The sequence below is a fragment of the Canis lupus genome, chromosome 19 (genome assembly GCF_048164855.1).
Source record: "Canis lupus baileyi chromosome 19, mCanLup2.hap1, whole genome shotgun sequence".
Taxonomy (NCBI): Eukaryota; Metazoa; Chordata; class Mammalia; order Carnivora; family Canidae; genus Canis; species Canis lupus.
This window is the reverse complement of record NC_132856.1, coordinates 48,058,862-48,086,208: the sequence shown is the minus strand read 5'-3', so window position 1 is coordinate 48,086,208 and position 27,347 is coordinate 48,058,862. Positions and strand designations below refer to the sequence as shown.

The 27,347-nt window shown below is 42.4% G+C and overlaps 2 protein-coding genes and 1 pseudogene across 4 annotated transcripts; 1 reads left to right on the top strand and 2 right to left on the bottom strand.

Moving 5' to 3' along the window:
* Positions 1-628: 628 nt before the first annotated feature.
* On the bottom strand, positions 629-7,311 carry LOC140611342 (C-type lectin domain family 4 member G-like). 3 transcript variants are annotated; one of them, XM_072788129.1, is made up of 7 exons: positions 7,137-7,307; positions 6,688-6,795; positions 6,112-6,165; positions 5,926-6,015; positions 3,688-3,839; positions 2,492-2,595; positions 629-892 (listed from the first exon to the last, which is right to left on the bottom strand). In XM_072788129.1, the coding sequence occupies exons 1-7, from the start codon at positions 7,216-7,218 to the stop codon at positions 754-756; spliced, it is 729 nt and encodes a 242-aa protein (XP_072644230.1). In that variant the 5' UTR covers positions 7,219-7,307; the 3' UTR covers positions 629-753. The 3 variants fall into 3 exon arrangements, with proteins under 3 accessions (XP_072644230.1, XP_072644229.1, XP_072644231.1); XM_072788128.1 differs by lacking the exon at positions 6,688-6,795 and having other exon boundaries at positions 7,137-7,311; XM_072788130.1 differs by lacking the exon at positions 6,112-6,165 and having other exon boundaries at positions 7,137-7,309.
* A 12,524-nt stretch (positions 7,312-19,835) lies between these two features.
* Positions 19,836-20,780, top strand: LOC140611341 (olfactory receptor 2Z1-like). Its single transcript, XM_072788127.1, has one exon. The coding sequence runs from the start codon at positions 19,836-19,838 to the stop codon at positions 20,778-20,780; it is 945 nt and encodes a 314-aa protein (XP_072644228.1).
* Positions 20,781-23,019: 2,239 nt separating this feature from the next.
* LOC140611404 (cytoskeleton-associated protein 2 pseudogene) lies at positions 23,020-24,684 on the bottom strand (annotated as a pseudogene).
* Positions 24,685-27,347: the final 2,663 nt, after the last annotated feature.

Sequence of the window (27,347 nt, the reverse complement as noted above, 5' to 3'; positions counted from 1 at the left end):
GCAGTGGTAACTGGTGACATCAAAATCTTAATGGCCGACAACCATAGAGCTTTATTTCCTGGTCATGGTTATGGTGGTTGTGGGTTAGCAGAAGCTCTGTTTGAGGAGGTCTTCTTTGTTGCAGAACCAAGTTTGAAGGAGCTTCACTCTCTGGAAAGAACTGGTCTTGTAGCAAGAGCAAAATAAAGATAGCAGAACCACACAAGACTCTTAAGATTCCTGCTTCACAAGGGCATATGTCAGCTCCCATCACATTTCATTGGCCCACTCAAGATCATGGCTGAGCCTGGCTTTAATGGGAGTTAAGAATTATTATTATTATTATTTTTAAAAAGTTTATTTATTTATGAGAGACACAGAGAGAGAGGCAGAGACACAGGCAGAGGGAGAAACAGTCTACCTGCAGGGAGCCCAATGTGGGACTCGATTCTGGGACTCCGGGATCACACACTAAGCCAAAGGCAGACACTCAACCACTGAGACACCCAGGTGTCCCGGGAGTTACAAATTATAATCCTCCTGCAGGAATGGGCCCAGGACTGTTTCTGGGGCATTTCTTTCACTCAGCAGAAATCAGGAAAGGAAATAAAGGGTGGGCAAGCCCAATGTCAAGAAAAGGACCCTAGAGTTTGGAGAATGGTCTTTTATTGTTGCCTCTCATGAACTCAGAACCAAGAGAAGGTAAGGATGGGGTCTGAGGCTGTATAGCAAGGGTTCTGTTTCATCCCAGGGAGTGAAGTATAAAGGGTTGGGTCAGCAGTTCTGCCTCCTTTCACAAATGAAAGCAAATTGCCCTGATTCACAAGAGAAGTCCCTCCAGTGTCCATAGTTGTACATCATCATGCAGGCCGGGGCAGTTACATTATCAGGTAGTTCCTTGGAGTCCCAGTTGCTGTAAAGAGATGCCCACAAAATTCCTGAGGGTCTGGCCCTGAAATTCCTGAGGCCTCCAGTGGGAGTCATTTATTGAACCCATCTTAGAGTAGTTATCTGGTCAACCCCTTCTTTTTTTTTTTTTTTAAATTTTTATTTATTTATGATAGTCACAGAGAGAGAGAGAGGCGGAGACACAGGCAGAGGGAGAAGCAGGCTCCATGCACCGGGAGCCCGACGTGGGATTCGATCCCGGGTCTCCAGGATCGCGCCCTGGGCCAAAGGCAGGCGCCAAACCGCTGCGCCACCCAGGGATCCCTGGTCAACCCCTTCTGATTTTTTTTTTTCTGAGTGGAGAAAAGAGCTCAAATGGGAATGGCAACAGGCAACAGTCTTCAGAGAAGTGGACAGTCTCTAAGCTCTGGGGGCCACTATCTCTATCTGCCTCATCCCACTGACCCTCTCTCCTTCCCTGAGATCCATTCACCCTGAGCCTCTCTTTTTGTCCAAATTCTAGCTCTGCCACCTGCTATCTATGTGACCTGGGCAACAGTCTAAATGTTTCAGCCTCTGTTTTCCTCTTTTGTAAAATGGGAGCACATTCTGAGGATGTGTTGGTCAGTGCATGTAAGGTATACAGTAGATGATCAGACAGTAGATGAGTTTACCAAGGAGATGAATTCTTCCCTAACCTAAGACCATCCAGAGCAGTTTACCAAACAGAGAAAGGTGATACTGGCAGATGGAAACACCCGAACAAAGACAAAGAGTATGAGGAGGCAGGTAACTGCCAGGAAGGTATAGTGGATTCAGTGTTGTCTCCACCAAAAATATATGCCCATGTCCTAACCCCAGGTACCTGTGAATGTGACCTTATTTGGGAAAAGGGTCTTTGCAGATGAAATTAAGTGAAAGATATTCAGATGAGATCATCCTGGATTGACTGAGTGAGCCCTAAATCCAATGACAAGTATCCTTATAAGGGATAGAAGAGAGAAGACACAGGGGAGAAGGGTAGGGTGTGTGCCAGAGATTGGAGTGATGAGTCCAGGGAACACCTGGAGCCACCAGAAGCTGGAAGAGGCAAGAAAAAATCCTCCCCTACAGCCTTTGGAGGGAGTGTAGCCCCACTAACATGTTGGTTTGGGACTTCTGGCTGCCAGAACTGTGAAAGAATAAGTTTCTGTTGTTTTAAGATACACAGTTTGTGGCTCTTAAAAACAGAGGCCACACACACACACACACACACACACACACACACACACAAAAACTCATACAATTGGCAAGTGCTACATTATTATACTCCTGAATAGGCCCAATCTGCATACAAGCACATTCAAGGCTCTAAGAAGTCCTGCAACAAAGAACCAACCTGGCATTGAACCCATTGTTTCTCAAGCATTTAAATGGGAACACTCTTCCCAAGTAACAAAATAACAATAGCTAGTATGGTAGAAATGTGTCATGTTGTTTTGGGGTAAATAGTGAGTGAATGACAGGGAAACATCCAAAGTGGTCATAAACTTACTCTTCCAAAGTGCTGCTGATCTCTTAGGGTGGGGTGGGGGGACTGTCATGGGTGGTTAGGGGCATCTGCATTGCAGACAGGGAGACTCACATGTAGGTGGGGGTTGAGCCATCCATCCACCTGTGGTTGCCTTTCTGGCCCTCTTTGAAGAGGCCTATCCAGGATGTCACCTGCCCAGTGGATGTCAGGAAGTCCTAGATGGGAGAAGGCATACTGCTGGGTAAAATTCCATCGAAATTTTACGAAAGGACACGAAAGGACAGAGGTTGAAGTGTCTGGGGGTCAGAAGAGGTCTAAGGTACAGATGAGCTCTCATGTGGGCAGACAGACAGAGGCAGTCCTGTAGAGCACTTTGTATCCTGATACAAACTCCAGACCCACTATGTGCGTATCATATGGCCTCAGACAAGTTACCCACCCCTTGGTCTCCCCAACTGTACAAAGGAAAAAATAGAGTCTCCCCCTCCTAGCATATTCTCAAGATTGGAAGAATCAGATGTGTGAGGTCTGTGCGCCTAGAAAGAAGTACTGGACAAATACTGGCTGTGAATGTTTTTTAAGGTCAATGGATGTTGGAGCTAGGGGTTCGATCTGTAGGCTGTAAGAATGTCTCTGGCTGGAACAGCCCGGGTGACTCAATGGTTTAGTGCTGCTTTCCGCCCAGGGCATGATCCTGGAGTCTCAGGATCAAGTCCACGTCGGGCTCTCTGCATGGAGCCTGCTTCTCCCTCTGCCTGTATTTCTCTCTCTCTCTCTCTCTCTCCCTCATGAATAAATAAATAGAATCTTTAAAAAAAAAAAAAAAAAAGAATGTCTCTGGCTGGAAACCCAACTCAAAGGACATTCTTGAAGCCCTACTTTGAGCCAAGTCTTGTTCCTGAGATTACTTAGATCCAGCCCCATACTTATAAGCAGGGAACCCTGATGCAGTGTGAAATTCCATGATGAAAGCCTCTGATGATGTCATGAGAGAATATGGAGAAAGGATGTTTGTATTGGGGTTTTGACAGGTGAGTAAGAATTCTCCACACATATCTGTGTGGAGTAAGAATAAGGGCACTCCTGGCAGAGGGACCTACATGAATCAGAGCTTGGAGGCAGGAGCATAGTGCAGAGAGTCCATTCCCTGTATATCATAGCAGTGGACGTTGGCTTGAGGCAAGATGAGGCAGGTCTTGAAGACCATACTAGAAATATTGTGCTAGATCCCAGAGGGGACAGAAAAATGAACCCCCAAATTATTTTATAATCCCTTCCCCACCCTGCTAAGATTCTACGTGTCCCACCTGTTCTGTTCGGCTGTTGATGATAACCAAGTGAGCTTGCTTCTGGACACAAGAATCATTAGCCTGGGTCCAGGTGAGGTTGTCCAGGGAAAAGAAGTAGCAGGAGCCCTGAAAGAACTTCCAGTCCAGGGGGCAAGGCTCGCAAGAGGATTCTGTGAGAATGGAGCCATTAGCAAAATATTCATGTCCAGTTCTCCATCCAGTGAAGAGGTGTGTCACCCATCACCCCTTGGTCACATTCCCAATGGACTCTATTTGAATATAGCCAACAGTAACTCACTACCTGGTTAAGTTGGTGTTTCCCATTATTGAAACATATCAGAAGGAAATAATAAAATGCTATAGATATCCTATGAAGTGGGGAAAGGAGACCCAAAGAACAATGTGAATAATATCCTATGTTTGTATAAATATATCCTACTTTTGTACCATAGAGGGGCTTATATTTGACATCCTTATTTGCTTGAAGAAACTCTAAAGCAGTAGTTCTCAACCAGGGGCAATTCTGGAGGGGACAATGGGCAACATCTGCAGAACTTTTTTGTTGTCCCAACTCAGGGAGGGTTGTCATGTCTGGTGGGTCAAGGTCAGGGATGATGCCAAACACCCTACAATACACAGGACAGTCCCCCACTGCAAAGAATGATACAGCTCCAAATGTCAACAGTGCTCAGTTTAAGAAACTGTGCTCTAAAGGAAAACATATATAACTATATAATATAATTACAGTGGTTCCTGAGGGTTAGCTGAGAACTTGGCAGTGAGGGCTCAGGAGTGAGAGAGAGAATTCTTGCTGCATTCATCTATATCCACTTAGTGAATACACGCACACATGCACGCACACGCACACACACACACACATACAATTACTCCTTGCTATTTGCAGATTCCATATTTGCAAATTCACCTACTTGATAAAAATCTATTAATAACTCCCAGATCAATACTTGTGAAGTTTTCCTTGTCACTAACAGACATGCAGAGAAGTAGCAAAAAAACTTGAATCTGAGATAGAAAAAGGCAAGGCTCTGTCTTCTTGTTTCACCTCTCATCCACCATAAACAAGTGTCCTCCCCATGGGACATTTTGTGCCATGCCTTTCACATTTTTGTGCTTTCTGTTGAAAATTTTGCTGTTTAAAAAGGCCCTCAGGATTCCTGGGTTGCTCAGTCATTTAAAAGTCTGTCTTCAGCTCAGGTCATGATCTCAGGGTCCTGGGATGAAGCCCTGCGTCAGCTCCAAGCTCACTGGGGAGTCTGCTTGTCCTTCTGCTCTTCCTTTCACTCATTCTTTCTCTCTCTCTCTCAAATAAAATATAAAATATTTTTTAAAATAAAATAAAAAATCAAAAGGCCCTCAAGTGCAATGCAGAAGTGCTGTCAGTGTTCTGAATGAGCTGGAAGACTGCAATGAGCCTTACAGAGAAAATGCATGTGCATTAGATAAGCTACATTCAGGCATGAATCATAGTGCTGGTGGCCATGAGTTCAATGTTAATGAAACAATATCTATTAAATATATTTAAACAGAAGCACACAAAAACAGGGTTAGGTATTGATTCGGTTGACAAAATGTTATAACAGGAGGCTCAAATAAACCTAACACTGTTATTTCCCGTAGGAGCAATGATTCAGGATTCATCAATTCATCATTTGCAGGGACTTTACAAGACATAGGTACATGAAGAATGAGAATTGGTGGTATATATAGTGAATGTCATCCACTCACGCTAAAGTTATATGAAAAACATGTAGCACCAAGAGCACCCCCTCCAGGAGCATCTGATCCAAAGGGTTTTTTGGGACCCAGGAATCTACACTGTTGCTAATTCTCCAGGTACTTCTAACATTCCGCTAAGGACTGACTACATTTTGTAGCACACTGATGTGGCTAGTAAAAGTGGAGGCTTTGGATCCTGATGGTCTATCTTAAAGAAAACACTGTTAATTATATCTCCATTGTACAGCCGAAGCAACGGAGGCTTAGAATGGTTTAAATGGGCTGCCCAAGGTCATAGACAGCCACAAGCCCAGACCAGATCTGGCTGTCTCAAAGATATTGCTTTTCTGGGAGCCCTCCATTACAAATATAATCTGATCATACCACCTGAACTTCCTAAAAAGATCTGAGAAGACATTGGCATTGGGGTGCCCCTCTGAGAACCACTGCTGTGGGAACCCCACTGTTATAGATAATGAAGGGAATACAGCCTCTCCCCTCTCCACCTCCTCTCCTTACCATTGCCTGCCAGTACAGCCTTCATTTGCCGGAACACTTCACTCCGAATGAAGTCCCGGTCGTGCCCGGCATCCCCCAGTCCCTGTGTCACTGGGAGACCCAAAGAGAAAGGGCTGGTGAAGGTCTTGGCAGAGACAGGAGATGTGGTTGAGGGGCAGGAGGCCAACCATGTCAAATCCCACTCACCTTTTTCATTCAGTTGTAATACTTTCTCCTGTACCTGTTGTGTCCTCTTTAAGACTGGGGAGAAGTATAAAAAGGTGTTCTGGACCCCAGAACCTCCCTGGAGTGTCTCCCAGTTCCTCAAAACCCAAGTGGACAAAGCTTTCTTCCCTTCCCAGGGCAAGGCATTCTGGGGCTCTGAAATGCCCCACCCATTTTTCAGATGAAGAAATTGAGGCCCAGAGAGGTAAAGGCCCTTGTCTAAGGCAGCCAGCTAGAGAGCCATGAGGCAGGACTTTTATTCAGGAGTGTCTGTTGAGCCACTTCTCTCTAGTAGTTAGCAGGGAGCCTGGAGTTCTGGTCTAGGTCAGGGATGAGCTTTGGGGAGACACTCATCAATGACTTCGACTGGCTTTAGCCCATGCAGGCCCCCCAAATCCCTCTGGGACTGATGGGAAGGTGAGCTCTGTTCTGTTATCATTATGATCCCTCTAGAGACACAGACCAGCCTCCCCTGCACCAGCCCTGCAGACCTGCCTTTACAGGATGGGAGCCAGTGTGCTTGCTTCCCTGTGGTTCACCCTGACCCAGATGCCTTACCTTCAGACAGAATCACACTGAGGATAATGACCGTAAGAAGCAGGATCAGGGACACGAAGAAGCAGAGATACTTCCAGGTCTTGTCCTGGGATGTCTGTCCCCATTGCCCTGGAGGAAAGGAGGTCAGCCTCCCTCTCCCCAAGGATATACACTCTCTTGCCCCCTGCAATGCCTCAGACAGTCTGCAGGAAATTGCTGTATCCCTCGGGATATTCTGGATTCACTACTGGACCCACCTGATAGGGAGGACTCAGAAAAGGCTGGAAAAAGAAGCCCATCCTTCTAGGATAAGAAGTCATGACAGTGAAGGCCGATGGGATGAGGAAGGGCTTCAGGAAGACTCAAACCTCAGATACTCCCTTCCCCTAACCTGTGAGGGAATTAGGGAAACCTAACACCCAGCTTTTGCTGACATGGAAAGGGCCCCTGGTCCCAGCTCCTTGACTCACCAGTGTTCCCCTGCTGTGGGGGGAGTTCGGCTCTCAGTGCAGTAATCTCACTGGGGTTTGGGGAGTGCCTGGCTTCATCCATGGCTGCAGTTCACTCAGCTCTGAGATGCCCCTGCCCTGCAGGGTTTACTGGGTGATCAACCCAGCTCTTGGAAGGAAACACCCTCCTCCCCAGCCCTCCTACACTTATCTTCCTTCCTGGCTCAACGTGGGGCCCCCAAGATCTCTATAGATGGCCTATGATCAAGTAATCTGATAGGGGAAAGGAAGTGGGCACCTGGGGCAAAGGCAGTGGGCGCCGAGTTTCCCCTGCAAACTTCATCTCTGCCGGAGGTGGTTAAAACACAAAACAATATAGAACCGAATCTAAATCCTTGTACTCACACCATCACCACTCTCTGCTTCTAACAGCTTTCTGTGAACAATTATCTCAAGTTTGCCCAGTTATGGATATTTGGCCTTAGGAAATCACATGTGTGATTCTTTTCTTGGCTACTGTGGCCAGTACCACTTCCCAGAACTGTTCATTCATTCACTCATTCATTAGTACATGCATGCGTTCATTCATGGATGCATTACTCTAGCTAATTACCTATTTATTATTTCAAAGTTTTAAAATAGTGACAAAGGAAGAAGGAGCTAGCATTTATTGCCCACCCTCTTTTGTCAAACATAATGAAATGCCCTTTACACTATCTCATTTAATCTTCACAAAAAACTGTCCAAAATAGCGGCTGTTCAACACAGAATAGATGAAAAGCTTGGTGAGGTGAAAACACAAGGCTAATAAAAAGCACAGCTAGGATGTAAATCAATCCTTTCTGACACCACGCAGTCTTCCCCATTATTCTCTGCTGTGTTGCCAACATTAATACTATGTATTTGAAAGAGAAGAAAGAAAAGTTACGAGTTGAGTTGTAACCCTCCTCCACCCAAAATTTATATGTGAAAGCCCTATAAGCCCCAGGACCTCAGAATGTGACTTCAGTATTTGGTAAAAGGGTCATTGCAGATGTAATCAGTTTAAATAAGGTCATACTGGAGTAGGGTAGACCCCTCATCTAACATAACTAGTGTCCTTATTTTTTTTTAAAAGAAGGAGCTTGCATACAAGGAGAATATCATGTGAAGATAAAGACAGAGGTTGAAGTGATGCTTCTACAAGTCAAGGAACATCAAAGATTGCTGGCATGCCACAGAAGCCAGGAGAGAGGCAGGCAACAGATATTTTCCTCACCCACCAGAAAGAACCAAACTGCTGACCCCTTGATCTGGGACTCTATCCTCCCAAATGGTGAGACAACAAATTTCTGTGTTCTAAGCCATTCATTGTGCCTTCCTTTTATAAAAGCCCCAGGAATTGGCAGCCCGGGTGGCTCAGCGGTTTAGTGCCATCTTCACCCCGGGGCCTGATCCTGGAGACTTAGGATTGAGTCCTGTGTTGGGCTCCCTGCATGGGGCCTGCTTCTCCCTCTGCCTGTGTCTCTGCCTCTCTCTCTGTGTGTCTCTCAGGAATAAATAAATAAAATCTTTAAAAAAAAAAAAAGCCCAAGGAAACTAATATGCCACCTATTTGCATATTGCATTGCAATCTTTAGCCACATGCATACCTATTTTACACTATTATGACCATAGTAGCATATATCATAGAGTTTCCTCATGCTTCTAGGAAATCCTGATAGTTTTTTAAGTTTTTTAATGTGCTCACGCTTATTGGTAATCCGGAAGATGCAACCTAAATGAACAAGGAGATATTATTACATGCATATCAGATTACCGAGTGTTGGTGAAGATATGGAGTGACTGGAACGTTCATACGCTGTTGATGTGAGTGTAAATTGGTGCAATAATTCTGGGAAAAAGTTCAACACAAATGACAAAGTTGAGGACACATATACCCTTGGAGTTGCATTTGTAAGTGTATATACAACAAAGTTGTGTGCTTACTTGCACAGGGAGGCATGCACAAGAATGTTCATCATCTCAATCTTTTGTAATTGCCATAATTGAGAATAATCAAACTGTCCATCTGAGTAGAATAGAAGAGCACAATTGCAGTATATCCATACAATAGAAAAACAGAAAACATACATCAATGAAAATGAGCCAACCAGAGCTGTATACAACAGCTTGGATGAGTCTTTCTTATTTTATTCTGGTGAGAAAACACACATGCAAACAACAGACTACAAAAACTCTTCGTAAGCAAAAGCAATTATTCAGAAACAATTTGTGCAATACACTGTCAAATGGATAAACAATTAAGAGTATGTGTAAGGTAGGTAGGTAGATGATAGATAATAGTTCAATAAAGCAAATCCAGCACAGAGTTAATAAATGGTGAATCCAGATGAAGGGCACACAAGTTCCTTGGACTATCCTGCAACTTTCCTGTAGGTCTAAGTTTTTTCAATTTATAAGTTGTGGAGAGGGCACCTGGGTGGCCCAGTGGTTGAGCATCTACCTTTAGCTCAGGTCAAATACAAATCACAGGGGTCCTGGGATCGAGTTCCCATCAGGCTCCCCACAGGGAATTCATTGGGGTTTGGGGAGTGCCTGGCTTCATCCATGGCTTCTCCCTCTGCCTGTGTCTCTGCCTCTCTCTCTCTGTGTGTGTCTCTAATGAATAAATAAATAAAATCTTTTTAAAAAAACCCACAAAAATAAAAAAAGTTGTGGAGAAAAGTTTAAAAATGTGAAAAACTAATATTCATAGCAGTTTTATTTTTAATAGCCTCCAAGCTGAAATAACTAAAATGTCCATCAACTGGTAAATGGATAAATATATCTTAATAGCTATGCAATGGAATACGACTGAGCAATGTAAAAGGAATGCATTCCTGACTCATGCAGCAACGTGAACGGTTCTCAAAGGCATGTTAAATGAATGAAGCCAGACCAAAAGGACTAGCTAACTATAGGATCTCATCTATACAGAGCTAATTATCGTGACAGCAGAGTATAGTTGGCTGGGGCTGGATATATCTATCTATATCTATATCTATATCTATATCTATATCTATAACTATAGATATATATATCTGTAAATATTTATACAGATATATAAAGAAAATCAGTAAACAATAATCAGAAATTTGGAATACTGGATAAGTCTGGAGAATTAACCAATGTGATGGAAAATGGGTATGTGGGGCTTCTGGGTCTGGCAGTTGGGCAAGTATCTTTTACTGCACTTGGGTTGTAAATGTGTGAACATAGATTACATAACCAATCATTGACTGTATATATTTGTTTATATATTTTGTGTATATGCATTGTATTTCACAATAAAGGTAAAAAATGTGAAAAGGGATACAAATATACTTTGCACAGTTAATCTGCTATATAACTGCTAATGGAATAAAGGACATTTATACAGTTCTCTTGCTTTTCATGATCAAATGTAGAAAAAAAGATGAATTTTCCAATTTGGATGGCCTATCAATCTCTCAGTTGGCATTTTCTGCAGACCTATTTTAGAGGCCAGCATAACAATAATGTCATCTTACTTTTACACAACACAGTTGGCTCCTATGTAACCACCAACTCAGAATCCTTTTTATGTCTGATATTGGGTGGTACTGCCTTATAGATGATTCCCATAAATTTTGTTTCCACTGTCCTGGAAAGAAATTACTCAAGGGAGGTCAAAGGTAAGGACAGAATCTTCATAGACCTGGACTCGCTGTTGGGCAACTCAGAAGTGTTGGAGAAATAAAAATCAAAACCCAAAGAACATGCCAGTTCATACAGAATGAGTTAACTTTATTACTGAACAAAGAAAAGGTTGGGTAGGGATCCCTGGGTGGCGCAGCGGTTTAGCGCCTGCCTTTGGCCCAGGCGCGATCCTGGAGACCCGGGATCGAATCCCACATCGGGCTCCCGGTGCATGGAGCCTGCTTCTCCTCTGCCTGGGTCTCTGCCTCTCTCTCTCTCTCTGTGTGACTATCATAAATAAATAAAAATTAAAAGAAAGAAACTTTAAAAAATAATAATAATAATAAAAGGTTGGGTAGCCCCAGTGGTGCAGCGGTTTAGCACCGCCTGCAGCCCAGGGTGTGATCCTGGAAACCTGGGATCGAGTCCCACATCGGGCTCCCTGCATGGAGCCCGCTTGTCCCTCTGCCTGTGTCTCTGCCTCTCTCTCTTTGTGTGCCTCTATGAGTAAATAAATAAAATCTTAAAAAAAAAAAAAAGAAAGAAAAGGTCTAGAATACCTGCATGTAGCCTGTAATTGGCTATAAAGACAAATTTTCAGCTCTTTATATATGGAATTAAAACTATAGTTGATATACATCACCTTTTAGTAAACAGTTGGCAGTTACTGAATTCACATTGGTATTTTGTATTAGTCATGCCTTTTAATTTTCTGATATGTTGGTCCTGGAGAGACTAGCCCAGTTCTAGAATTAGCAAACAACTCACCCAGGAGAATGTCATTCATATGCATATCAACCCATCTGAAGTCCATACCCCCAAATACCTCCTTTCTCTATATACAAATCATATCATTCATATAAATTTTATATAAATATTTATAAATATTCATATATTCATTTTATATTTATAAGCATATTTTAAAATTCATATTCATTTATTTATATTTAATATTAATCAAATATTTATAAAAAGTCATCATAGATGTGGCCCAAGGAACACTCAACAGATTCCAAACCACCCATACCTTCCTACTGTTAGCGAGCCCTCTGGCTCAACCATAGACCCCAACAGTTAAAACCAGAAACAGACAAGACCCCTTAACTCTTACGCTAAAACCCATTGTGCTTAATTCTTATGCATTTTCTACAGGCATTGATGAAGGCATTTTGCAATGATGGGAACATTCCAACTAGACCAGAAAAACCCTGCTAGCAAAGGACTGCCTAGAGGACCACACCCCACACGCCCCATTCCCAGCCCTAGCTAGATCTCAGGTGAATACCTAGTGACCCATCCCTGATCACGTGCTTTCCGCCTACTCTCTTGCAGCACCCTCACCCCACCCCCAACCTCTCCTTATAAAACTCTGGGTGTCCCTCTAGCGGGTGGAGAGGTCGGTATTTAGGGCTTGAGCCTGCCACTTGCCAGGCTGTCTGTACTTGAAATAAATCTCTTTCTCTCCCAAATCCTCCTTTCTTGAGTTACTGGCTTCTCTTGCGAAGAGTTTATCTGAGTTTGTTCAGGCAACACTGTTGATGAGCCCAACCAGGGGCTGCGCTCTCAATTTGTCCACCCCCCCAGGGGATTTCCAGGACCTGGCCATTGGCTGGCGCAGTGCCAGGGCCCACGGTTCCTTTTCTGAGTTCCAGGCTGTGATTGATCATTCAGTAACAGCGCCTATATTCTTTGAGGGCAAAGCAGCAACATTTAAAAGTAACAGCAAACTAAAATAAGATGAAGACAGAGAGGAAGGCAAATCGTAAGAGCCTCTTAACTCTAGAAAACAAACTGAGAGTTGGGGGAGGGGAGGTGGGTTGTAGGATGGGGTAATCTGATAATGGACATTAAGGAGAGAGAGTGATGTGATGAGCCCTGGGTGTTTTTATTGTTGTTGTTGTTGTTTTAATTTTTATTTACTTATGATAGTCACACAGAGAGAGAGAGAGAGAGGCAGAGACATAGGCAGAGGGAGAAGCAGGCTCCATGCACCGGGAGCCTGAGGTGGGATTCGATCCTGGGTCTCCAGGATCGTGCCCTGGGCCAAAGGCAGGCGCTAAACCGCTGTGCCACCCAGGGATCCCCAGCCCTGGGTGGTATATGCAACTGATGAATCACCAAATTCTACCTCTGAAATTAACAATACAGTATATGTTAATTAAATTAAAATTAAATAAAAATTAAAAGATAAAAAATAATAGCAAAATTTAAAAATGCACACAAGTAGAATTGGATTGGTGAAATCATTTTTGAACCAGCAGAAAGGCAGGTCTGGGGTGAAAGTTAAGAGTTAATTTGGACATACTGAGCTCAAGATCCCTATCAGATGACCATTTGGAGATGACCCCAGCAGCTTTTATAATCTGGAGGCCTCTGCTCTGCCCCGTCCACCAGATGCATAGAGATGTCAGGAATCCTATTACTATTGCAAATCTTAAATTTTGTTTCATTAGGAAATAACTTAGATCTACATACTTTCTGGTTATTTGTTTTTTACAGCTTATATTTTAATTAAGTTCTTTTCACTTTTACATATTTTTAGATTTCATATTAATTTAATTAGCAATAAAGAAACCTGGTTTTGAAAAACACCAGACATAGAGGGAGAACTTGCACACATGATAGACCTCTCATGTATCTTTTTGCTGGTGAGCCTAGGGAAATCATACATGGACATCCATTTAAAATCTCTGGAAATGGTCCTGTGAGCATACAGCAAATGAAGACATGTTTACTTATTCCAGAACTGTGGTCCCTTTGCTAATGATGCATACACAGAGCAGCACATTTCCCCATTGCTGGATTTTGGAATCTCCTGTAGGCAACATCTCCAATAGGACTTTGATCCCCTCTATCACGATTTGCCTTAGGCTTTGCACACATTCTTCCTTTAGGACAGGATGCTTCCATCCACTAAACCCACCTTCCCTAGTCTTGTAATTCTCCTAGTTTTTTATCTTAGAATGCCTTTCACTTCCATTTTTGAAAGTTAGCTTTGCTGGATATATGACCCTCTTTGTATCTTTCCTTGACCTGGTGGTCTTTCTCTTGAGGCACAGGTAGGTTCATGGAAACAAAAACTCAAATCATCACTAAGGAATCACTCCTGGGATTCTTGGAGAAGCCAGAGGATCAGTACCTTCTCTTTGGGCTGAACTTGACCTTCATTGTTGAGTCTTTGCTTAGTGTCACCCACCTCCACACCCCTCTTGGGCTTCATCTTCTCCAACTCTTCCTTTACTTGACATCTTTTCATCTCCATCATGGTCCCCGAGGTACCAGATGACATCCAGAAAGGAACAAAGCAATCACTTTGGCAGACTGCCTCGCCTGGATGGTTTTAGCTGCGATCAACAATTGTGTCCTTGACCATGATTTGTTTGTAGCCATTGCTGCCTGTAGTCTTGCCTGCCTTTATGGGCCACAGGCTTAGAGCTCTGGACCCAGCCAGTTCTGCATCTTGGTTCATTACTCTTGTGTACACTCTGGTTAATCACCTGATTTTGATCAGGGTATTATTACATACACACTGAGACCTTTCTGATTTTTTTCAGTTAACTTTTCAAGGTGCTTATGGGTACCAATACCTTTGATCTTCACTGAGTTCTCTTGTGTCTGCGAGTTCTGTGAGCACCCTTCGAGAATATGTATTAGAGAAGGGAATTACTCTAGAATAGGTCAAGTAAGTTAAAATAGATAAAATGAGTGGGGCTATTTCCTGGTTATTCTTCCAACATCACAGCTTCATTATTTTGCTCAAAAGAGATTCTCTAAAATTAGAAATGTTTGTGTGTGTGTGTTCATGTTCATTTGTGTTCATGCTAAAAATAAATAAATAAAAGATCTTCACATCCCCTTCTTCCGCAAGAGGACACATAAAGACTTCTGAATTATCTGATACTATTGTTTGGATTTAGATTTTTTTTAAAGTTGAGTAATCCACCACAGTGCTTCCCACCTTAATGGAATGGAGGGTTGGAGAATGTATCTCCTGGCATAATTTCAGTCTCAAGGGCTCTAGCTCCCATGGCTATTAATTTTCCCCCACTGACTAAAAAAGGGAGATTAAAAAAAAAGCTTTCTGATGCAACATAGTCCCCCAGAGCCTCTATCCTCAGACAATTTTGTCAGTCACCCTATAGACCAAGGCAAGACTCATTAACCAAAGGTGTTGGATTCCAGGGAGGTTTTTTTCAAGAAGGTATCCAGGATAAGGAGAGTTGAAGTATGCATGGGAGCCAAGAGGGGCTCTCAAACCCTAGAAAGTAGAGGTGAGAATCTGAAGCCTCACTGCTTGTGGAGATTTCCAGAGAGTAGGGATGGTTAGAGAGGAGATATTGATGTTAAGAAAGAGCCCCAGAAGTTGATAGTTTTATATTCATCTTTGTGATCCTGCCAAGTTTGAGTATATGCAGGAATTTGGAGGGACAAAGAGATTGTATATGCCTCTTAATCTTCCCTGACTCACAGGTGAGCATCTTCTTAAAAATATTTTTTAAGGATTTTATTTATTTATTCATGAGAGACACAGAGAGAAAGGTAGAGACATAGGCAGAGGGAGAAGCAGGCTCCATGCAGGGAGACTGATGTGAGACTCAATCCGGGGACTTCAGGATCACGCTGTGGGCCAAAGGCAGACAGTGCAACACTGAGCCACCTAGGAGTCCCCACAGGTGAGCATCTTACTATTTGTTTTAGCTCAGCCCATCAGTATTGCCTTGAGCCTCTGGTGACAGGCAGGGGTGGCGGTTGTTTTTAACGTCCAGACATGAACTTCCCTAGAAGCTGCTGAGCAGGAAAGACCTAGAGGTCTTGATCATTGCTGAGAGATCAGAGTTAGGACATACTCCCTGGCATAGCCCAGAGACACCTTCAGCTCTCCTTCCAGAAAGTATAAAACACTGACATCCCGAAGCAGTTTTCAGAGATCAGATCAGATCAGATCAGCTTGGAGAGCCAGGACAGAAAGAGCCAAACCTCTGCTCAACTGGCGGAGTAGAAAGAGCACATGACTGGAACTCATCAGAATATGTTTAGCTCCCAGCACTGCCAGTCAATCCCTGTGCCACCTTAGACATGTCATCACACTAAGTATCTCCTAGCAGATTTTGTTCATTCAGCAAATGTGGAATTCATGTTGCTATGCTCTTTGTACTGTGTGTGTAGGAGTGAGGGTCAAACAGGAAACATTTCATGAACTAGGCTCTCAAATACTCGTCGTTTGATTTCCAAACTAGCAAAGAGAGGGAAAGGCAGCAATGCAGTGTAATTTGAATGAGACAGAGGCACTTTCACTTCTGTAGACCCCTTCCTCCATAAATAACAACATTAAAAATTACATTTTAAAGCTTGTTTGGGGGTATAAAGACATTTATAGTTCTAATTGGATGCAGTCTTCTTTTTGTTTCTGATTTTAAAAGAAATAAAAACATATTAATGTACTCTGGACCTCCTGTCTGACAGAGGAAGGATTCAGCCATGCTTCCTCATAGGTGGGAGATGCTGTGAAGATTTTATTGGCAACAGATCTGCTAATTCCAGTGCCTCTTCTCTCTTTCATTTCAGTAAGGACATCAGATCTGAAAAGCAAACAGTAATGAGGGAAATGTAGAAAGAAAGGGGTTTAAAAGTCTTAAAAAACTGGTTGGAGGGGCACCTGGCTGGCTCAGTTGGTAGAGCATGTGACGCTTAATCTCAGGGTCATGAGTTCAAGCCCCATGTTGGGGGTAGAGCATACTTTAGAAAAAAATGGTTGGAGTTGGAGGGACCCTTTATCCTAAGGTGTGAGATAGCCGACTTAAACAAGGAGACAACACACCCAAAGCCAAGGCTAGTCTCTGTCCAGTGCTTCCTGCTGCCTGATTGGGGAGGATAGGTTTACTGGGGGGGAAGCATCCTGTCCTAAAGGAAGGATGTGTGCAAAGCCCCAGGAAAACCATCAGAGTGGATCACAGCCCTATTGGAGATGCTGCTCACAGGAGATTCCAAAAGCCAGCAATGGGGGTAATGTGCTGCTCTGTGGATACATCATTAGCAAAGGACCATCTGGCAATTGTGGAAGGGAAAGTGAGGTCAAGGAAACAGTGTTGAGTGTGAGGGAAGAAAGGGGGCCTTTCATGCATAAGACATTGGGAAGATATCATAGAGTCTTCAGAGGGAGGGGATCCCAGGTCCCAGGGCAAGTAGTACTGAGTTCACATCACACTCTAGACCAAGTGACACTTCTTGGAGGTGAACCAGAGTGAACCTGAATGGCTTCTTAAGGTGGAACCTGCTGGGCTTTGACTAAGCCACTGAAAGGACCATGGTGCCAAAGCCAGGTGAATGAGTGGGGAAGTGCCAGGGCAAGGGTATTCAAGACCATGGAGCCATAGCTGGGGAGGTGGCTCCTTCCCCAGGCCAAGCAGTAGGATAATTGTCAAACAGAAGAGATAAACATTTCATGACTGGAGCAGGAATGCTAAGGTTTACCAGGAAAGCAGGATATGAATGGCCCATTATTTCTTGTTGGAAAGTAAGATGTGAGGAAAAAACACGGGAACCCTAAAATCATGCCAGCTGTTGCTTAAAAATTAATTCTACCACTTGTTTGCTGAGTAATCTTGGGTCGGTGTATGAGTGTCCTGGGTCTACTGTAACATAGTACCACACACTGGGTGGTCTAAAAAACAGACATCTCTTCTCTCACAGTTTTGGAGACAAGCTGTTCAAAATCAAGGTGTTGTCAGCATTGAAGCCTCCTGGAGGTTCTGAGGGAGACTCTGGCCCACAGCTCCCTCCTAGATTCTACCAGCTCTGACAATCCTTCATGCTCCTTGGCTTATAGCTGGATTAGTCCAATCTCTGCCTCCGTCTTCACATAGCCACCTTCTCTGTGTCTCTCTGTGTCCTCTCCTTGTCTTTTTTTTTTTTTTTGAGACCTTAAGTCCCATGACAATGGTTTATTATAAAGATGAATCCTCATCCTCATGACAGGCTTATCAGTAGGATTTCTGGTAGCGAGCACGGGCACCAGGACCACCAAACTTTTTGGTTTCGCAGCGCCAGGGATTGGCCACGAGCAGGGTCCAGTTCTTTCCTTGTCTTACAAGAACGCTAGTCACTGGATCTAGAGAACACCTAAAATCCAGGATGATTTCATCTCAAGATCCTTAATAATTATATCTGCAAAGACTCTCTTTCCAAATAGGGACACATTCTGAGGTTCTAGAAGGACCTGATTTTGGGGAAAGCTATTCAACCCAATATAGCTGACTTACTATACTTCTTTGAACCTATGCTCCTTCACCTATATAAGGCAAATGATAACACCTTAAGATAAAGAAAAAATGCCTGTAACATACTTAAAGTTATCCAGCCCAAAATGTCAATAGTGCAAACATTGAGACACCATTAACTGAAATCCATCAGCCTTTCTCTGACCTTACCACAGTGTCCAGTACACAGTAAATGCTCAGTAAGAATTAGCTCCCTTTTCTGCCCTTTGGTGAGGAGGTTGAGGGCAGATATAGGTGAAAAGAGAAGAATTAAGTACAATATCCACTTGAAAATCCTTTGACAGGGTCCAGAGGGACTATTAGCTATGAGTTTGCCCCAAGAGATAATGATTAAAGAACAAACCCTTCTCCATACAGAGTCATGGAAATAATGCAATTATCCAGTGATTTAAGTTGAGACTAGGCTTATTAATATTCCCTTTAAAATTCCCTTTGAATTTCTGGAAATTCAATTTCACAGACTAATCTCTAGGCATTCATATGACATGAACTCATCCCCATCAGAGGAGCAAGACAATGGACTCAGGAGACCTCCCAGAGACTCTGCTCCAGGTCAGAGAAGAGTTGTTGGATGTCAGTCTCAGACTTGGCACTGTTGAAATTTGGGACCAGACAATTATTTCTGGTGGGACCATCCTGTGCATTATAAGATATTTGGTAGCAATCCTGATCTCTACTCACTAGATCCACTAGCATCCCCAGTCATGACAACCAAAAATATCTCCAGACATTGCCAATGTCCAGGGAAATAGGGCATAATCACCTCTGGTCGAGAACCACCAACTTAGGATAAGAACAGAGAAATTGTCATTTCAGGAGAGCATGACTGAGAATAAACTTGAATTGATTAGGTTTTGCCATGCAAGTTGACAAGAGTTAAAATGTTGAATAACATCAACAAAAAGGGCTAATATTGCATAGTCTTACTATATACCAGACACTGAGCTAAGCATCAGGCATAAATTATCCTACTATAGGTGAACCATGCTACCCAGCTGAATTTTTTTAATGTATGTATTTCCTCTACAACGTGAATAATAGTTGTGAACTTAAATCAAGAAATTGCCATATAAAAAAAAAGAAATTGCCATATGGTTGTCACTGAGTTGAGCTGTTTAATTCATTATCTCATTTAATACAGCTACTCCTACAAGTTGTTATTTATCCCTATAGACATATGGATAAACTGACCCCCAGAAAGATCAAATAACTTGTTCAAAGTCACAAGGTGGGGAAACAGCTGTGTTGGTATTCAAAGTTGGCTATAATCCAGAGTATATCCCCTTAACCATATGCCAATCAATCCACATACCTCATATTCCTTCTCCAGCCTCATCATCCCTTCTTCTCTGGCAAGGTCGGCCTACTTGATATTTAATCTCTTTGGAATGAATACCACCTCTGCTTTGGCCCCAGAGTGTCTGGGATGGGGTATATTCCAATATTTCACTGGGACTGACTTGTACTCCATAGTTTGAGGAAAGGGAGTTCAACTGCAAGTGTTGGTGGATAGTGCATGCCTGGAGGGCGAAGGCAAGAACTTGCTGTTCCCCACCTTCTGACACTGAATCAGTGATGGGTTGTTTTTGTTGTTGTTGTTGTTGTTGTTTTCCTACAGAGACTGAATGTACTCATCATCCTTCTGGAGACTCCAAGGGACCACTACCCAAACAATTCTACTCGGCATGTAAGACAAGACTACTATTCACTGAGTCTCCTTCCAAATATCCTGTTGTTCCTACAGATGAGCGATGCTTCCTGGAAGATGAGGGAATCAAATCAGTCAGTGACCTCAGACTTCACCCTCATGGTGCTCTTCAGCCACTCAGGGCCACATGTGGTTCTATTCTTCCTTGTGACTGTCATATTCACTATGGGCCTTCTGGGCAATGCCATCCTGCTCTTCCTGATCCATACAGACTCCAGGCTCCACACACCCATGTACTTCCTGCTCAGTCAACTCTCCCTATTGGATGTTGGCTTTCCCTTGGTCACCATCCCCAAGATGGCAGCTGACTTCCTGCAGGGAGAGGGCTCCATCTCCTTTGGAGATTGTGCAGCTCAGATGTTCTTCCTGATGCTACTGGGTGTCTCTGAGGGTGTCCTACTATCCCTTATGTCTTACGACCGCTATGTTGCTGTGTGTCACCCCCTGCATTATCTTGTGTTCATGAGGCGTCAGGTCTGTCTGCTCATGGTGGGCACCTCCTGGTTGTCAGGTATGCTTGTGGCCTCCATCCAGACCTCCATCACCCTGCACTTCCCCTACTGTGCCTCACACACTGTGGATCACTTCTTCTGTGAGTTGCCTGCTCTGTTGAAGCTCTCTTGTGCAGACACCTCTGCTTATGAGCTGTCGCTATCCATCTCAGGGGTGCTGATCCTGCTACTGCCCCTGTCACTCATCACCACCTCTTACAGCCATGTGTTGAGGGCTGTTCTCCGCATGCAGTCTGCCGAGGCCCGACACAAGGCCTTCACCACCTGCTCCTCGCACATCACTGTGGTGGGGCTCTTTTATGGGGCAGCCATATTCATGTACATGGTTCCAGGTACCTACCACAGCCCACAACAGGACAATGTGGTCTCCCTCTTCTACAGCCTTGTCACCCCCACACTGAACCCCCTCATCTATAGCCTCAGAAACCGAGAAGTTCGAATGGCTTTGGTCAAAGTCATTGGCAGAACTGGCTTTAAGTCAAAGAGATGAATTCATGGAGGATTCTGGGCAGTTCCTGGGATCCTTCCTTACAGTTGAGCCTTGTCTCATTTGTAGTTCATGTGGTACAAGGTGTATTATCACCAACTCCCTTTCTTCTCCCAGACCTGCTTTATCTCTTGGGGATTTATAGAAAACAAAAATACTGAATCCAATCACTTAAGAGTAGGGGCTGTTTGTTTGGGTTTTTTTTTTTTTTCAGTCTTACATAGAAGGAAAATTTTACTAAAATAATGCCAACCCAACAGCTTGTAGATATTTTGGGCACCTGTTGTTAGTGTCCTGGCTTACACTCCATTATTATACATTTCTGCACAGTGAGTGATGGGTCTAGGATCCTAGCTCTGAAATCCAAGTAAGAAAGGGGGTATAGGGGCTAGTGCTCTGGTAGTGATGTTCTATAAGTCCTTGCTCATTCATGTTGGTTCTCAGCAATATCTTTGAGTCACACTTTTAGGTTTCACAGAAGTAAAAGGCTGTCACTCAAGGTTATCCTGGTTGGACAGTCCAAGCTTGTGTTACTTTTACTGTTTCAATTACTATGAAGCAGAGATGTAAGATGGTAAAGCCCACTCTTATCTGAATGTTAAAGCCATCTAAGATTGGATACTGCCATTTAAAATGTTTTGTTGTCATCACCATTGGGTACAAGAGTTAAGATTACTCAATTAAGGATTTCTAGAAGAAGGATACAACCCTGATCTTTATCTTTGCAGAGATATCTACCTAATATATCCTTGGGTTAAGAATCAGAGATGTTCTTATGCATACAAAGGCTGAGTTGACATGTCATCCTAAGCATTTTTGAATGATAGGTGCCAATTTATGTGTGTGTCAAAGAAAGGAGTTATTGATTGGGGGGCTTTTAAGTATCTGGACTATGTCATGAAGCCCACATTTAAGTCCAAGCTCCATTTTTGGAGTTGTCTGGGACCAGTCAACTGATCATCAGGGATGATACCTATAGATTACTATACTACATGTAGTACACAATACTGCAATATACTATCACAACTTGACTACAGTATAGTATCAGGGTAGTATAGTGTGGTATCAAAGATGACCTACACTGGAATTTATGTGGGCAATAAATAAACTTTTACCTGTAAAACCAATAGGGTTTCTATTATCACAGCATATACCCTCAACAACCCTGTGAGTACATACTACTATTGTCTTATTTATAGGTGAAAAAAACAAAAGCACGGGAAGTTCGGGCAACATATCCAAGGTCCCCCAGCTAGGAAATAGGGGAGCTGGGACTCTACCACAGGCTGTCGGAGTCCATGTTCAATATATCACAGTGCTTCCAACTGGCAAATGGTTCCTGAAGACTAGAAATGAAATTTTAAAAATCAAGTTAAGGAGAATACTCTGTCTCCTCCTGGCCTCAGTCATTCTTGGGCTGATCACTCTGAGGTCATAGGTGAAATGAAGGTCAGAGACATGAGTGGAAGCCCTTATCATGGTCTTGCTGCTCTCAGGACTAGGCAGTTGAGGGGGTTGCAGAGGGCATGTTTTTTTTTTCACTATACAGATATATTTATTTATAGATATTAGGTACACAGTTTCTAAAAGAATAAAAATCCTCTCTAGAGCAAAAGACAATAGAACAAAGATAGGTGCTAGTATACAAATGGAATGAGTGAACAAAAGACTATGTGATTTTCAAGCACATTTATATTACACAGTTTTGAAACTATTGAATCTTTGAAACTGTAGAATTGATAGAGGATAGTTTGGAGACTTATAAGACAATTTTACAAGTGATATTTATGTGTGGGGAGAAGAAACTTAATTGTACATAACTATCATGTTTTAACGGACATGACTTAATAGTAGAGTCAGTATTCTGCTTAAAGGCTGGCATGTATATTCTAAATTTTAAGAACATGTCCACATAAATATATAAATTTAATCTAGAAGACCTTTTCTGATTATGCACATTTACTTATATTTAATAGCTAACAATTTGATACTATTAAAAGTGAACAAGCCAACATTATGATCAAACCTGTTTATATTCAAGTAACTCCCTCTGCTGAGATTGACAAGGTAGGATTAGCTTTTTGCTGAACAGAAGGCAATCCCTGCTATGATGTGAACATCAGTAAAAGAGCTTACTGTCATGAATACTTAAGTATTTGGCCAACTCCTAAGAGACATACAAAACTACAACAAGCAAACAAAACCCTCAGGAACAATAAAAGCCCCATTTCTTATCATTGCTTTATTTCTCTTGTGCTGTTCCAGTCTCTGAGTACATCAGGCATAGGGCTGTGTTAGGATGCCATACAAAAGCATCAGTTTCACCTCCCAACTCTGTTAACTGCTCCAGTGAAGAGACGGGTGGATAATGGTCTTTTAACATATCTGGCAATTAAGAAATCTTCTCTTGAATAGGTTGAGAACGTCTAACTGGTGTTAGAAACTTTAACTCTTTAAATGTAGAATCTGTATTGTCAAACTGTATCTTCTTTTTCATACTTTGTAGGTATCGTGTAGTAGACACATTATATTTAATTAAGCAGCTCCCCCCAGTTTCTGCACAGTTTTAACATCATTGGTTAGATCTTTTGTTTTGTCATCTTGCTCTTGTTTGTCATCTTGAAATACCACGTTTCTAGGTTTCTTTTCCATTTCTGGTTTTCCTGACTCTAGATTAACACCTATATCTTCACTGCTGATATCCTGGATGTATTCCTTGGTTGCACAAGCCTCAACATTTTCTCCATATTTGACTTTTTCTGGACTCTTCATTGTTATAATATCTGCAATTACGTGTCGCATTTCTTCGATAGGCTGAGCCCCTGCCAAAATAGCTTTCTCATAGATTGTGATATGTTGAATAGAGCTTGTGAAGTGGTTCAATACGTGCAAGGCATACACAATACTTAACAAGTTTTTTGGCATCTGGAATATTTTTAATCAGGTCATTCAGTATGACTAATATTTCTTCTTTTGGGCACCCCTTATTAATCAGGTTTAGGCATTCAGAAAATGTCTTGTTCACATTTTCAGTAAATAATCTTTGTTCATATTCTTCTACCATGGTAGTCCAAAAGGACCCAACTGAGTTTTCATTTCGCCCTTCAGGCTGGGTAACTCCTGAGCTAGGAGGGCTTTTCAGCACTTTTCTTTTGCTAGCTTTCCACTCACTCAGACAAGCTTTTCTTTCTTTTGCTGTTTCTTTGGGCTGAGTTGATCTATCAATAGTTGCTTTTGCTATAGTGTGTCTGTGAGAGTCAATGCTTTTTGACTTCTGAATCAGTCTGGAGTTAGAAGATGAAGCAGGCCTGGCTACAATTTCAGACGTCAGGTTTCTTGACAGTGTCTTCTTTCTCTCTACATCCTGAGAACTGGTTTTGGCTCTAGATGAAACTGTGTTTGATTGCAGTAATTCCTTCTCCTGAGGCCCTTTCTGGATTGTAACATTGGCAGCAGTTCTCCTGATGCCTTGTTTCACAAGGTCCCAAAGCACTATTGTCGTGACTTCTGATAGGAGGCCACACCAGCTGTCTGTCTTGAGAGGCAGTGCTCACAAGTCTAGTGGTGGTCATCATGTTTCGGGTTGTGTCACTTCTCACTGTCAAACTGCACGTGTCTGCAGGCAGAGGCTCTGGGGCTTTAGGATAGTTGCTGAAAGTTTCTTTGTTGCTGCAGAACTCTCATCTCTGACTGGTAGGGGCTTTCTAAATGAATTAATCTTAGACTGAACAGTTTGAACACGGTAAGACCGAAGCACAAGCTTCTTGGACATGTTAGCATCTCGCTTCGGTTTTTCTGTGGATATTTGTTTCTTTTTACATTTTTGTTTTGAATTTCAGAACTTTGGTCTCTTCCTGGACCTGGCCTTCAGAGTTCATCACTTTCAGGTCTCTACTACCTGATACATGATTTACCTGTTTATGTACAAAAAAATGTTTCTCTTTTTAACATATGTTCCTTGAGTTTTTGTCTTCTTTGTTCTCTAAATGTGGGCTGAGTCCTCTGGCTCTGGGGCAGCTGCAGCTCCTGGGGCATGGCTAGGGCGCTCATTGCCAGTAGCGGAGCGGGACACATCTACGCTCTTACAGGCTCCCAGTTTTAAACCAGTAAGAACAAGCCAGAAGGACCTGCATCTTGTCTATTGCCTTTCTCTTTCATTTTTACCCCTGCTCCTCTCAGATCCAGTAAAGCTTCCCTGAAGTTAAAAAAAAAAGAGAGAGACTGGATGTGTGCATATTTCTCCCCAAACTTGAGATATTTTTAAAGAAATATTTCACTGTGGTGGGTACAGTGAAGGGAACATAGGAAAGAGTAAGGTTTTGTGGGGTTGATTAGTTTTATTTCTTAGACATTTTATGAATATAGGCATGAGGTGCTTTAAGCAAGTTTAGTGGAGAAAATTATACCAAACCTGGGTCTAGCTCTTTCTCCACCTTCACGTATACCACTGACCTTGTCAGAAGGACTGGGTCTCTCTCTCTCTTTCTCCCCTCTCTTCCTCCTTCTCACACCCAGCTGAGATCTGCAAAAGATGAATTGTAGGGCACTAAGTGCCTTAAGTCCATTAAGCCTTTGACTCTTGATTTGGCTCAGGTCATGACCTCAAGTTATGAGATCTAAACCCACATCACGCCGAGTGTGGAGCCTGCTTAAGAGTCTCTTTCTCCCTCAATCTCTACTCCTCCTCCAGCTGCTCACCCACACTCTTTCTCTCAAAAAAATAAAGTAATTAAATTAAATTAAAAACTAAATAAAAGATGAGTTGCTCCACAAAGTGTACACATTTTTGTTTGAATAGATATTGCCAAAGTATCCTGAAAATATTGCCACCCATGGAGGAGAGTGGTCATCTTCCCAGCCATGTCACCAACATTTGAATGATAAAACTTCAAATTTGACAATTTCATGAAGTAAAATTACATATCTTTGTTGCTTTACTTCCAACCTTCCCAATTTCTAGTGAGGGTGGGCATCTTTTCATTGTTTACTGGCCATTCAAATTTCTTTGGCTATGGATTTCTTATAAAAGTATGGAAAGCAAATGATGAAAATACTAATCATAAGAAAATTGGGGCGTCTATATCAATATCAGAAAAAGCAGACTTGAAAGCAAGGAGAATTATCAGAGATAAAGGAGGACATTTCATAATGATAAAAGGATCAATTCATCAAGAAGATACAAACAAGTGTTGTAGAGGAATTTGTTGCTCAACCTCATTCACCCTCTTCCTTGTTGTGTATTACAAACCAAGCGCTAGGGGACGCTAGTGTTTCTCAGTCAAGTGGATCATTCCCAAAGTTTTCCAGAGGCATATTTCACCCCTGGGGAATCTAACCAGGCCCTTATTTCTTTCTTCAAGCGTCAAAGCCAGAACTACCCACCAGCACTCTGCAGCATCCCAGGAGCTTCTGGAAATAATTGAGATCTAGGAATGAAAACAAAATGAAAAAAGAGAAGAGTTTTGCTCCAAGGCACCAAAGTAAAACCACAAAATTGAAATCAATACATGTTTAAAGAAATAACTAGCAAATGAAATGTTACATCAGTTTCACTAATATTGGCTTTAGCATTTATAAAAACGACAATGCAGCCCCCCCACACAAAAATCCCTGCACATAAATATTCAGAGTCGCTTTATATGTAATAACCAAAACTTGGAAACTGTTCAAATGTCCTTCAATACATGAATGATTGAACAAATACCAATACACCCATACAATGGTATTCTACACTTTATTGGTTTGCTAGGGCTAACTGAATAAAGTATCGTAGACTGGGTCATTTAAACAACAGAAACGTATTTTCTTGCATCTTTGGAGGCCAGAAGTCTGAGATTAAAGTGTTGGCAAAGGGGGATCCTTGGGTGGCTCAGCGGTTTGGCGCCTGCCTTTGGCCCAGGGCACGATCCTGGAGTCCTGGGATCGAGTTCCGTGTCAGGCTCCTGGCATGGAGCCTGCTTCTCCCTCTGCCTGTGTCTCTGCCTCTCTCTCTCTCTCTCTTTCTGTGTGTGTGTGTGTCTATCATTTTGAAATGTGTGTATCTGTAACTATTTTGAAATAAGTTGAACAACAACAAAAAAAACCCAAAAATTCACTTTAGTAATAAAGACTCATTCTCGTATTTAAAAAATCCAGTGGATGGGATCCCTGGGTGGCGCAGGGGTTTAGCGCCTGCCTTTGGCCCAGGGCGCGATCCTGGAGACCCGGGATCGAATCCCACGTCGGGCTCCCGGTGCATGGAGCCTGCTTCTCCCTCTGCCTGTGTCTCTGCCTCTCTCTCTCTCTCTGTGTGACTATCATAAATAAATAAATAAAAATATCTCTTTAAAAAAATAAATAAATAAAAAAAAAATAAAAAATCCAGTGGAAGTCATTTATGTCTTTGCTTTTTAACTTTTTTTTTCTTTTTAGCTTAATGAGAAAGTCTATTGATGCTCAAAGTATCCAGTTAAGGGTTAAATAGGCAATATACTCAACAAAATAATTTCAAGAGAGAAATGTCCACTTTTTCCTCAAGAGATCATTTCCTTTTTTATAGAAAAATACATATATGTTTATACATAAATATCT

Bases quoted from the DNA above. Each gene is read 5' to 3' on its own strand.
- LOC140611341 (XM_072788127.1), top strand. From the start codon at position 19,836: ATGAGGGAATCAAATCAGTCAGTGACCTCAGACTTCACCCTCATGGTG.
- LOC140611342 (XM_072788129.1), bottom strand. From the start codon at position 7,218: ATGGATGAAGCCAGGCACTCCCCAAACCCCAGTGAGATTACTGCACTG. The intron at 6,016-6,111 runs GTGAGTGGGATT...TGGGTCTCCCAG, and splicing joins ATTACAACTGAATGAAAAAG to TGACACAGGGACTGGGGGAT. The intron at 2,596-3,687 runs GTGGGACACGTA...TCTCCCATCTAG, and splicing joins TCAACAGCCGAACAGAACAG to GACTTCCTGACATCCACTGG.